Genomic DNA, 14395 nt, shown 5'->3' with positions numbered 1-14395 from the left:
CAGGTAGCTGATGTAATAAGGAGTAACTTAGGCTACTTTTATTTGAAAAAATGAAGTTAAATTCCACGCGAACAAAGTCGTGTAATAGCTAGTATAATATATAACAACCCACAGAGTAAACAATAGTAGCAATAAACTCATAAGTAATTTCTGTAAACCATAATATTAATCGCTCATTTTGAGCCCATACTTTCTACTAATATTATAATTGCGAAAGTTTGTGTGTATAGATTTTTGTTTCGCTTTGACGGAAAAACTATTGAACCGATTTTGATGAAACTTTACAGTAATATAGCTAATTCATCAGATTAACACATAGGCTATAATTTAAAAAGATATTACGTAAATTGGGTAAAATAAAATGATAATAATGTGATCTATATTGGACTTTTTTAAACAAAAATGATATAGCTTCCATGTCAGCTTTGACAACCCTGTCACCTCTATACATATTTATGAGCCGACTACACGCAACCCTATTCTGGGAGTAAGTGATTCTGACACGAGCTACGGTTATGGAGTTACGAGTCAACAGTACAACATACAACGTGTACACCCAATTTCAAGTTCATTATACACGTGAATTATTTACGGAATGCTATTTTGGTTTTTTTTTTATGTTGTGCTTCTAAGTAATACGACGGTTCATAATAATATCGGATGTTTAGTTTTTGTATATGCCGCTCGTAAATTATTTAATATTTGTATTATAAATACCTTTAAATGTATATGAATTCAGATAATAAAAAAATAAACTAATAACATCTCGGGACAATTCATACAGCGCCATCTAGTCCCAAGGTAAGCAGAGCTTGTGTTATGGGTAACTAGACAACTGTTATATATACATGTATACTATACACAAACAGATTTTTATTTAGTTTTTAAATATTTGAATTATGTTAGGTATTTGCAGTCGAATATGTTATTATATCACTATATAGTATATAGCTATGTAAATAATACAGTGATATTTAATGGCAATAACTTGTAATCATAATATTTAGAGACTACTTACTGTATTCCATAAGTTATAATTTACATACCTGCAATGTCAAGAATAATATCTAAATATATATAAATTAAAAGTGACTCACATAGTGATCTATCAACGCACAGCCCAAACCACTGGACGGATCGAACTGAAATTTTACATGCAGGTCGATGTTATGAAGGATGTTGATCAATTCTACTCCCAAGGGGATAAAATAGGAGATGAAAGTTTATGTGAAACTTTGTCACTTTTAAACCGATAGGCTGAGACTTTGCACGCATAAAGCTACTATGACGTAGGCATCCCCTAAGAAAGGATTTTGGTAAATTCCACCCACCCACCCATTCTAAATTAACGCGAGCGAAGCCGCGTGCAAAAACTAGTTAACAAATATAATATAATAATGACCAAATACAATTCACACAGCGCCATCTAGTCCCAAGGTAAGCAGAGTTTGCGTTATGGGTACTAGACAACTGATATATACACAGATATTCTTTTACAATTACATACCTAATATACATAGAAAACATCCAGACCGATACAAACAATTATTACTCATGAATACAAATGTTTGTGCCGCGAGTAATCGAACTGGTGATAAATGCAAGTAAGAAGGTGTGCGTAAACCGCTAGACCACCGAAGGTGTCAATACGACCTATAGTTTAACTTTGTGGGGTAAAAAAAATATAATAAATAATAGAGGCTATTATTTATTATATTTTTTTTACTTATGCACGTTGTTGCGCTACATTATTATACCAGCTACTCGCCCCGGCTTCGCACGGGTGTATAAATCATCCCTTTGAAACACTCTATCTATTTAAAAAAAATCGTTGCGTAGTTCTAAAGATTTAAGCATACATAGGGACGGACAGACAGCGACAGCGACTTTGTTTTATACTATGTATTGATATATATTTATAAGACAACGTTTAGTAAAAAATATGTCTTGTTACTTTCTTTTTCCTTCCAAATTATCTTTTTATTCCCAAGTATTTCTACATTTATATCTTTTAATACACTGCCTGTTCCTCTATTATCTTTTCACGACTTTACGGCTGTTAAGATGCATTGCATCCTGAGTATGGACATAGAATATTTTATCAAACAAACGAAGTAGCAGAAACTGCAAGTAATTTATATAAACATTTGTTTGTTACAGGCATGCGCTCCTCGCTTCGTTTCATACGTCTCGCACAAATTGAATCAACGTGATCCGGTCGGCACGTGCTTCATCTCCAAAACACTGGATGCTGACCGTGTAGAAGAGATCTCCCCGTGTCGGACGAGTAAGTTGTTCATTATTAAATTACGATAATACTAACACATACCTGCGACTTCACACCTGTGAACCTGATTGATTTGGTCAAAAGATAGCCTATGTTTTCCATTCAAAATACTGCTACATTTCATGATTTCTGATCAAGCTTTTAATGTGAAAGTGTAGCAAACAAAGTTAACTTTATAATATAAAATATCATAATCAAAATATCTTTATTCATGTTGGTATATTACAGACTCTTATAATTTAGTATTACACATAGTTTTTAGTTATTTATTTTTATATACAATAAATATAAAATGAGCCTTGGGTAGGACCAATAGTCTTATTAAAACAATCGTAAAACAAATAAAACAAAATATTATTAACTATATATATAGTTTAAAGAAAAGGTAGATAATTATTATCAATTTAATTAACTTATATTTCATAATTAGTTATAAAAAAAAAACACAAAAAATCGTAAAACTCTTCTTAATACCTTAAATTGTTCTTACATACAATTATTCTTCTTTCATTCTTAGATATATTCATTACCGTACTAATTACTTTTGCTACATTAAAATTGTATAGTCAAAATCTTAGATTAAATTTTAATAATACAAGATCGTGATTGCCTTGTCATATCCGTTATTTGCAGTATGTCCTCTTCTTCTACTGATCTCTATCGACCGTCTTATCTGAGCTTACTCTCTTTTTATACATCTTTCGTTGTCTATCGTATATATATATATATGGTCTTTCACACAACCCTTTTTTACAGTCATCTTTTTCATCATCCTTGTCCATGTTAAAAACTTTCTTTAAGACCTGGTCCTCGCTAGATCTAGCTGGTAGATTAAAATTACAAGTCAACATTTAAAACCTATTTTCTTAGCATAAAATGTAAACCATAAATCACAAATTCAGCCCTGTAATGTTAAGCTCAAAAGGCTACTTTAGCGAACCGAAACGATAGCTGACGTCATTTCCTCCGGTAATGGCGGCGCAAAATAATCGTGACTTGACAAGCTGTAATACAGAATATCTGTAATATAGATAATAAAGTTATTATTATTAACTATATTACAGATATTCTGTTCCCGTACATTTAACATAGCGTCTACTAGTATTAAGATAAGCGGAGCTTGTGTTATGGATATTTTTTCTCATCTTTTTAATTGTGATAATTAATGGTGCACCCGCCTCCGCTAACGGTTTACGCTGGCGGGGCACCAGTGGAGGATGATAAAATGAGTATGACATCAGGTCAGTTAGTCCATCATGACAAATTCACAGGGGATTTAACATGATGGTTTCTAGGGGAAACCGCGTGGAGGTCAACCTGTCGTGGTACATTGCTAGCAATATAGATTTTAGTTCACATTACTAATAATCCCCCTGCCCCTAATGTGTTATGGGTATTAGACAATTGACACTAATATTTAAGTATATTTTTTGCAACTAACCTTATACAACTTAACATACATAGAAAACACCCAGTCTAATACAAACAATGTTTGTACCGTGCGAGGAATCTAATCTACGACCATCGAAGGTAAGGCCATCATTTTTATGAAATTCAAATAAATTCATTATATATTTTATTTTTATGATAAAAATATTAATTTTCAATGTTTGTGTCGGTCTGAGTGTTTTCTATGTACCTGTATTATGTATGTATTTATAAAAAAAAGTAAGTAAGTATCTATGTACATATATCAGTTGTCTAGTAACTATAACACAAGCTCTGCTTAGCTTGGGACTAGATGGCGCTGTGTGAATTGTCCTGAGATATTATTGATATAAAATTGTCGTATAAAATCATTAGGAGTCCGTTTTAGATTTACTTCTTTACACAGATAAATAATTAATAGCAGGATATATAGTTGGTATTAATTTAATAGAAGTATTTATAATTATATTATATATAGATGTATGTATATACTCGACCCTCAAAATCTATTTTACCTTAATATTTATCTAATGTTTTTAATAATAGGTAGATATATGTACCTGCTCGACTTCCAAAAGTTGTACCTACCCGTTTTATCTACTGATCTACTACTACTCTGATGCAGTTATCCGCAGCTGGCCTTTACAGCTTCACCGGATGATAGGAGAAGAGAGCAGATGGCAATCCGTGGAAGGACTTATGGATCGGCTGAAAGCCAACTCTCGCCTGGCAACAATACAACTGTAATCTGAGGGTACCGCCAGGGTTCGTACTCGGCTCAGGCCGACGTAGTTTCGATCCCCGCTTGAATTGGACGGGGTATCGAGGGTAGGGGTAGGGGGTTGTTCCCGTGTGTAATTTAGGATGTACACAATTATTTATATATTACACTTTGTCTAGGTCACAGAATCGTGGACGAAGGTGAGTTTTGTGTATAACAAGATCGTATCTTGATGTTACATGGATTAACGCACTGTATTCAATAAATCACGTGACACTTTCTTATTAATTTATGAGCGAAACTTTTTTTTCACTTTCTATTATTGAATATTATTGTAATATATTATACACACTTAATAATATAGTTTATTTTTCACATTCTTTTTTTAAATATTTTTATATTATATTATACAGATTTAAGAATGTCGTTTATTTTTGTCACATTCTATTTTTAAATATTTGTATAATATATTATACACTTTTAAAAATGTAGTTTATTTTTTTCACATTCTATTTTTAAATATTTTTTTAATACCTTAGGTATACACATTTTAGAATGTGGTTTATTTTTTTATAGCGATTGCATGACTTGCAATAAATAATAGTGATTCCACCCTTCTCTTTGTGTATTATTGTGTGTTCGTATTTAAGACCCTTCCAAATTCTTATGCGAACAGCTACAGAATGGTATACTCTACTAAAGTCATATTTAAAAGGGTCTTTCAAGGTTGGGATGAATAGGCACTATTTGAGTTTTCTTATATACTATACATTAGGTGAGACTGTTCATGTTGATGTTCATCAAATATATGTAAAATAAGTTGTGAGTGGAGCTAAAGGAACACATAATTATTTAAGAAAAAGAAAATGAAATATTGATATAAAAATTATATTACATATGTCTTCATGTCGATAACATCAAAATTGACATAAAAAGTGTATTGTAATATTATAAACATTATAAAAATAATGATGGACAAGCTACCAGTGACAGAAATAATATTTAGTACTTACTACTTTAGAAATTTCGTCCATGCAGTTAATGTTCAGTTTGATAATTTGTAATAGTGTAATTAGATAAGCGATCCTATATATTTATACAGCGTAGATTTACCAAGAACACTGTCCTGAACAATATTCTATTGTTTATTTATATTATTATAAAGCTCTTCTAATTCTTTATTCTTTTAGTCTGTCTGCACTTTCACAGAATCAATTTAGTTATTATTAAAAAACAACAAGAAGTACTTTGCGATTAACACCTAAAATGACCTCTTATAATTTACAGTAATATACAAAATATTACTGTAAATTATGATCAATGTGATTGATAGTAATTTAAAGTACTAATTTTAGACTTAATATACACATGTCAATATACTTTACACTTGATAGTTCTACAGTAAATATAGTATATGAAATGTATTATTTTAAAGTAACCAATATATGCGCTACATTTTTATTGGTTATATTATTTACATATATATCAATTAAATAATTTAATTTTTTAGATAGATAATATTATATCCAGGTTGCCTGTAAGAGATTGCTTTGAGCGATAAGGCAGCCTTTTGTGAAGTTACTGAAATTACTATATAATAGTGTAATTATTGATAAAGAAATTAAATAAATCACATAAAATCCGCGAATATTTGAAGTAATAATATATATTTTATTTATTTTTATTTATTTATTAAGTTAATTCGGATGTGTGTGATATTCTGTTAGTAAACAACTTATTAACTATGTAAATATAGTAAATTACAATTTATATTCATTTATATAATACTGATATGGTAAACAAGATTTAAATTTGTCAGTTCGTTATACTTATTCACAAAGCACTTAACGTTTTAGATCGTTAAAAATATTTGTGCCCCTGATTTTTAGATCTGCAACTATACATGTACAAATTTATATATTTTTAGTTTCAATTTTTATACTCTACATACCTAATTATTTAATATTTAATCATTTCTGTCTATAGCTGTATTCTTTTAATTATAGTTATATTTATTTAATTATGGACATATTAATAACATCGTATAGTGTTAACTTATGTGACTTAATCTACTGAATATATAATAAGAAACAGCTTTGTTAGTCTTAATATAATTATTAGTTACTTAATTTAATTATTTCTAATGTATTACATACATTAAATTTAATTACGTAATTGTGATAGAGTTACTATCTCACTGCAGAATGGGCTAACTTAAGCTGCTACTTATTGGATTAATTTTAATGTTAATTTATCTAATTTTTTTTATTAATATTTCAGCCAGTCACGGTCAACGTAAATCGGGCGTATGCCAAGCAGGTTTTTCAGCTGGAGTTGCCAAGGTAATTTTAATTTATTTTATTGAATATTAGTTATAACGTAGCATTCAAATTGTATATGATTACAAGCTGTGGTCTTGTTACATGCGTCCTCGCGTATGTCTCTGGGCAGTGCCTGAATATCAGTGGTTTGCTGCTTGTATGCTTCGAACAATACACTGAGGTGCTGCCTTTTTACGTATGGGCTGTGCACACTACGTTACTCATACCGTTTTTTGTTATCTGTATTGCATTTTATTTTATCTGTATGTTGTGTATTGTATTTTGTTTGACTTCACTAATGTAATGTGTATATCTGTTTTTATTTTTGTTCTTATTATTATAGTGCCTTGTGTGTGTGTGTGCCTTTAACGTGAATATTCTTTTTATCTGTCTATCTATACTAGAAATAACAACAATAACAGTAATATATTGAATAAAATTTCTCGGTATCATTTTCTAAATTCATTCGCAATTGTAAACAACGACATAAATTGAACTGCGACCCCTTTAATCTGACGTAATATAAACATTACACATATAAAAAAACAGTGGAGAGCATCATGTAAAACGTGGTTCCACGGTCGTGGGAATGGCATTATTTTTGCCATGTTGAATTGCCATCGTGATCGGAGGCGCGCGCGCACGTGACGGGACTGCGCGCGCAGTCCTCTCCTTATGAATTATTAAACATTTTATTGTTCCCAATGCAAAAAACAAACAAAGATGGCGGATGATTCCTATTTTGAAAATAGTACGCTTTATTGAGAATGCATTTTATTGCTGCTTTATTATGCCCACGCTGTATTTGGGAGACAATTGGTTTTCTTGTGCAGTGACAGTTTCACTCTGAATGATTGTAGAAACATATTCCTCTTATTGTTTTAAATGACATATAAGTATATTGCAACAATGAAAAACACGCGGCAATTTTGCACATGAATGATTTAGTTTTGTATTACTATTTATCGTATCTACTTAACTTACTAACTTGGCAACACTATAAAGAGTACCTATAGGTGACAATAAAGATTTTAATATTCTTAATGGTGTTTGTGGATTAATTTGACATATTGCATTACTCGAATCGAATCGAACGGATGGTTGTAAGTTCGATTCCCGCGCAATACAATAATTTCATAAGGACTGAGTTTTTAATTGAATTAGGATATTAAGCATGAATACATACATCATCATCATCTGAGCCCGGAAGACGTCCACTGCTGAACAAAGGCCTCCCCCAAAAATCTCCACGACTATCGGTCCTGCGAATATATGTAATATACATTCCATATATATAAAACTGATTTAAATATATGTATTTCTATCGCAAGTTTAGAACCCAAAAATCTGATTAATTTGATACCAACTAGATAGCATTCCCTAACATTACCATTAGTATATTATTAGTTATTTATTTATTCAATCTGTCTCTCTATTAAAGGTGTTTCCATTAATAGAGAGTAGATATATATAACTGAAGATAGGCAAACGAACTTAAAAAAAAAACATAAATTTTATGACAGTGTTTGCATATATATACTACATACTCAAACACGCAAAATATTCTAAAGTAAAACTCACCATATCATCCGAACAATGCCGTAGTTCACAGTAATAGATTTGCTTATCGTGATCCCCACGAGCACATTTTTAACCCTTAATCAAACTATTAAAATTCTACCCGCACACGCTCGGGGTCTAACCGACCCCAGTGTTTTTTTTTAAATTTATTTATTACCGTTATCTCGACTAGAACAATACAGATGACACAACATATTGTGTTTGCCATATATCATTGGACTAGCTAACCCACGACTTCAACCCGTATATTTTTATATGTAAACACTAGCTGTCCCGCCAAACGTAATTTTGCCTTAAAATAAAAAAAAAAATTAGGGATGGACTACCCCTAACATTTAGGGGGATGAAAAATAGATGTTGGCCGATTCTCAGACCTACTCAATACGCTCACAAAATTTCATGAGAATCGGTCAAGCCGTTTCGGAGGAGTATGGGAACGAAAACTGTGACACGAGAATTTTATATATAAGATAAAACAAACATTACCGTCGTCAGTGCAGGGACCACATAGACAAGATCAATATATTAGTTTTAAAATGTTATTTCATATGTATGTTAGTCCATAAGGTATTTATGTAAATAATAATAATATTATAAACGCGAAAGTTTGTGCGTATGGATGTTTGTTACTCTTTCACGCAAAAACTACTTAACGGATTTTACTTATACACTTAGCGCATCAGAATAATATATAGCCTATATTATTATTGAAATTTATCACGGGCGAAACAGTGGGCTCAGCTAGTATGTAATAATAATATCTCAGGAGAATCCACACAGCGCCGTTTAGTCCCAAGCAGAGCATATGTTATAAGTACTAGACAACAGATTTTTGTAAATTAATACATTATGGGGAAAAGATTTGTTAGCATGTGGACTAACTACTCCATTGCTAGCAATATACCATGTCAGGCACCTCATGCGGTTTCCCCTGGAAACGAACTTATTACATTACTTGCGAATTTGCCTAATGGGTTAACTAATCTGACCTTATGCTCATCTTATCATCCTTCACTGGTGCCCGCTAGCGTAAACCGATAACGCGGGCGGGTGTAATTCCATTATCATAAATAAAAAAAAAACAATAATATCTACTCATGAATACAAATGTTTGCATCGAACCTGCGACTATTGCAAAGCAGTATGCTAATCCGCTACACCATCGAGTCCGTCAGTAGAATCCAACTGTAGTGGGTGTAGAAAAAAACATAACATCAAAAGTATGATATTTATTTGCAATGTTCATGTTCGCTTTGTTTGTTCTGGAAATAAATATTAAAATGTGTTTTGCATCCTGTGTGTCTGTTTAGTTATTAATATTCCCGACATACTTATATATATTTGACTAGCTGACTCGCGCGGCTTCGTCTGCATCACGCTTACTTGACTTCATCATTATATTTCGCACTATTTACCTAACACATTTTTAAATCATAGCCTATGTGTTATGCTTATATATAAGCTACATTACTCTAAAATTTCATTAAAATCTGTTCAGTAGTTATTTCGTGAAAGAGTAACAAACATCCATCTATACTGACACAAAAGAAATAGTCAATATTTTTGAAAATTTTTTCGCTAATATTCCAACTGATATTACTCCACCTAGTACAGCTAAATCATTCCTTATTGACAATGTTGTTTCTTGTCCGGTTACATTTACATTTATTGACATTGCTACAATTACTAAAACATTTAAACAATTAAATTTAAAAAATACTGAAGACCATTGGGGCATGTCTGTTAAAGTTATTAACACCGCTATAGATGTTATTGCTCCATATTTAGTAATTATTTTCAATAAATGTATTTCTGATGGTGTTTTTCCCAATTTAATGAAACATAGCAAAATAACTCCACTCTTTAAGTCAGGAGAAAAAACTGTGGTAGGTAATTACAGGCCTATATCTATCTTACCAGTATTGAGTAAAGTGTTTGAAAAAATTATGCTCAATCAAATGCTGCAACACTTTAAAGTAAATAAACTGCTTCACAGTCGACAATTTGGTTTCACGGCCGGTAAATCAACTACTGATGCTGGTGTAGTTCTCATTAAATATATATTTGATTCTTGGGAGAGGTCTCAGGTGCAGTGCAGTCGGTGTATTTTGTGATCTTTCAAACGATTGCGTTGAACATGAAACACTTTTGCTCAAACTTGAACATTACGGTATTAGATATGAAGCACAAAGCATGATGAAATCCTATCTAAATAATAGAATGCAAGTTGTCGAAATAAATGGTGTAAAGTCTGAGGGAACTAGTATTAAAATGGGTGTTCCTCAGGGCTCTATTTTAGGTCCTTTCTTATTTTTAGTTTACATAAATGATCTTCCTTATATGGTAGAAAAGATAGCTGACATAGTTCTGTTTGCTGATGATACTTCATTAGTATTCAAAGTCAATCGACATATTGATGATTTGGACGAAGTAAACGGTGCTCTTTCTTATGTTTTAAAATGGTTTACGGCTAATAATATGTTACTAAATGCAAATAAAACTAAATGTATCAAATTTACTCTCCCCAATGTAAGGCCGGTAGATTCAAAAATCACGTTGGACAATAAACCTATTAATTTTGTGGATGATACTGTATTTCTAGGTATCACATTAGATTCCAAGTTGCAATGGGGCGCTCATATTACTAAATTAGCGAGTCGACTTAGTTCCGCCGCTTATGCGGTGAGAAGAATTAAACAATTAACAGACGTGGCAACGGCTAAACTTGTGTTTTTAGCTATTTCCATAGCATGTGTGGTATTTTGTTATGGGGCAAAGCAGCTGATGTAAACACAATATTTATTTTACAAAAGAGGGCCATTCGCTCCATTTATAGCATGGGTTCCATATATAGAGTGCTTTAAGGAATCAAATATCCTCACCGTTGCTTCTCAATATATTTATGAAAATATCATGTATGCCAGGAAGAATATAGACAGTTTCAAAAGAGTTAGTGATTGCACTAATAAAAGCTTACGTAACAATAACAAACTGATTTTACCTAAATGTCGTTTGGCTAAAGTTAGTAATTCGTTTTATGGCAATTGCGTAAGGTTTTACAATAAAATACAGAGTCTGTTATAAATCTGCCAGAAAAAAGATTTAAATGTCAAATAAAACAGTTCCTTTGCAAAAAAGCTTACTATAAAATTGAAGAATTCGTTAACGATAATAATGTTTTTGTAGAAAAATTTTAAATACATAGCACTGACAATATTATCTGATTACACTAATAATGAGTGCGTAGCGATTTCTATGTTGATTGTCGCATGCCTCTTACTTGTTACACTGTAATTATTTATATATAAAAAAAAAAAACATCTATTAAAAAGAGCAACACACAAGTTTCTTGCTCATTCTTCTTGTGATGAGTCTGCATTCCGAATGAGTGGTAGAATCAAAATATGACTATTCAAAAGTGCTTGTAATGAGTTTATTTGAATAAAGATTATTTCTATTTCTATTTCTATTTCTATTTCTATTTCTACTGCATGCCCATAAATTGGGGCAGGTAAATATGTACTCTGTAATACTGTAATTTTGTAACATGTAAATGTTGGATTTCTACCGATGTAGGACCAAAATGTGGGCGATAGAATGAGTGGACAGTATATGTGATGTAAATCAAACAATGGATAGAAAATGGTAAATACTTATAATGAAGAACGTGTACATACGGTTGCAAGATAAAAATTGATAATAAAAATATATGACAATTCTAAAAAACAATACATTCAAAATTGATAGAAAAATATCATATATAAATGTGCAAAGAGTTTGCAACAATTACCTAGGCATAACACCGTGAGCTAACTGTATATTATAATATAATATAAATAAAAATAAAATCATTTCGTAGAAACAAACAAACCTAACAATAAAATCACGTAATATTCTCATGTTACGGTAGATCACAATGGAGATTTATAGGATTGTTATGGTTTTATTTCACAATTCACCGAAACCGATGATATCGTGGCGTTGCCTTGAGCAAAAGTCGTTGTTCGATCACAATCTCCCGATGTCTGTTAACATTCTCATATACACGAATTTAAATTTCAACTTAGCAATATTATAGCATTATTTCAACTATAGCATTATTATGTTTCACTAGACATAACTGCCACTAACTAACATTTTTCGTCATAACTGCCCCACAACGCTTTCTGTATACCTAAAGGTTAGCTGGTGGGAAATGCCATATGGTATTAAGCTCGCCTTTGTACAAGTTATGTGTAACGAATAAATAAATATTTAAAATGACGCGCTCGACGAATTAGTGATTTAGCAGATCGCCTTTCTTCCAATGGTCGCCGGTTTGATATCTTGCACGATGCAAACATTTGTATTCGACGGGCTCGGTGGTCTAGCGGTTTAGCACAGCGCTTTACTTCCGATTGTCACGGGTTCAATTCCTCGTACGGTGCAAACATTTGTATTCAGGAGTTATCGTTTAGATAGAGTATCGTTTGTATCGGTCTTGGTGTTATCTATGTATATTATGTATGTATTTACAAAAAATATATCTAAGTAAAGCTGTCCAATATGCATAACACAAGCTCTGCTTACGTCAAAGTAGATGGCGATGAGTTAATTTTCCAATGTTTTAAATAAAACAAAGGCATTATGTACCTATGTTTACTTACCTATGATTGTTAGTATCGGTCTGGGTGTTTTATATGTATAGTATATTTACAAAAAAAAAATTGTCTATGTTTTTGTATCAGTTATCTAGTACCAATAACACAAGCTTCAGCTAGCTTAACTTGGGTCTAGATGTCGCTGTGTGAATTGTCCTGAGATTATTATTATTATTAAAATATAACGCGTTCTTTGATTCACATATTCATATCCGCCATTTTGAAACTCAACCGTGTTTTTACTGCGAACTATTGGTGATTTGTCTGTCTTCAAATGTTCCAATAAAATCAATGTGTCACCAGTTAGCACTTCAATAAATTTTCGATTCGAACGTTGCACGATTCGTGCAATGAACAGAGAAGTAGGAGCGTATAATTTACTTAACAGCTACTAGGCAGAATAGTTCGTTCTTTTAGATCGCTATTTTTTTTCTTCCCGCGACATCGTCCGTATTTAACTTTTTTAAATAGTTAAAATTTCTAAAATAAAAGTTTTCTACTCCTTATGACTTTACCTATCTGCGAGATTACCAAAAACAGAGATTACCAAAAACAAACGCAAAGACAGACAATTATTTTTAAATATTAATTTGAAATTACGAACAGATACTTCATGGCATGAAAATGGCTATAAATTATATTCCAATGTAATAAAACTATATATTTATTTATTATATTATATTATATTTTTGATGTGATTTTTCATTAATATAAATTCTATGATTATATGTTAACTTTAGAAAGAATTTATGGAATTAATCTTTGTTGGCCACTCTTGTTATAACATAATAGAGTGGATATCAGAAAAATATTGTTTAGTACAAAAAGAACTAAGAGCGATTACATTGACGAACTAATTCCTATAGTTCACCGGCGAGAACGCTACTATCTATATCATTGGCAATATAAAGGATGTAACAGAGGCGCGAAGCGGTCTCAATTTATTCCTATTCATAGTTCGTCTTGAATACTAATATCTAGTTAATAGTACAGAGGTCTGACATGCCAGTACAAGATCACAAAACGTATGGAAATGTTTTAGAGTTATTCATGACATGTACTACTTATGACCTAGATGTTATTGTAATTTGCGTATTGTTTATGGTCTCAACTAAGTTGTTTTAATGTACACGCTTTCATTTTTACTGTCTCTGTGACCGATTTTAAGAATTAGGTAGGTATTTTTTTATGGATGATAATGGAATGAAGCACCTGGCAACGCAAACGCTTTACGCTATTAGTGGAGGATGACAAAATGAACATGAAGTCAAGTCAGTTAGTTCCTTGACAAATTCTCCAAGAATTTGTCATAATGGTTTCTAGGAGAAACCGCGTGGAGATCAACCTGATGGTACATTGGTAATAATTGGGTCAACAGTCCACATTACTAACAATCCCCTTTGTAAATGTAATACAT

General features: G+C 31.7%; 1 protein-coding gene across 1 annotated transcript in view; it reads left to right on the top strand.

Annotated features, from left to right (window-relative positions):
* LOC131841035 (integrin alpha-8) overlaps window positions 1-14395 on the top strand; it is a 164557-nt gene that overhangs the window by 125840 nt on the left and 24322 nt on the right. The window contains exons 4-5 of the mRNA XM_059189267.1: window positions 2161-2287; window positions 6717-6778. Coding sequence (XP_059045250.1) covers window positions 2161-2287; window positions 6717-6778 — 189 coding nt within the window. The remainder of the gene's footprint in view (window positions 1-2160; window positions 2288-6716; window positions 6779-14395) is intronic.

This window comes from Achroia grisella, unplaced genomic scaffold (genome assembly GCF_030625045.1).
Source record: "Achroia grisella isolate CSIRO2021 unplaced genomic scaffold, CSIRO_AGI_Agris_v1 utg157, whole genome shotgun sequence".
In the NCBI taxonomy this organism is placed as follows: domain Eukaryota; kingdom Metazoa; phylum Arthropoda; class Insecta; order Lepidoptera; family Pyralidae; genus Achroia; species Achroia grisella.
Note: the sequence above shows the minus strand (reverse complement) of the source record. Positions and strands in the feature narration are given on the sequence as shown.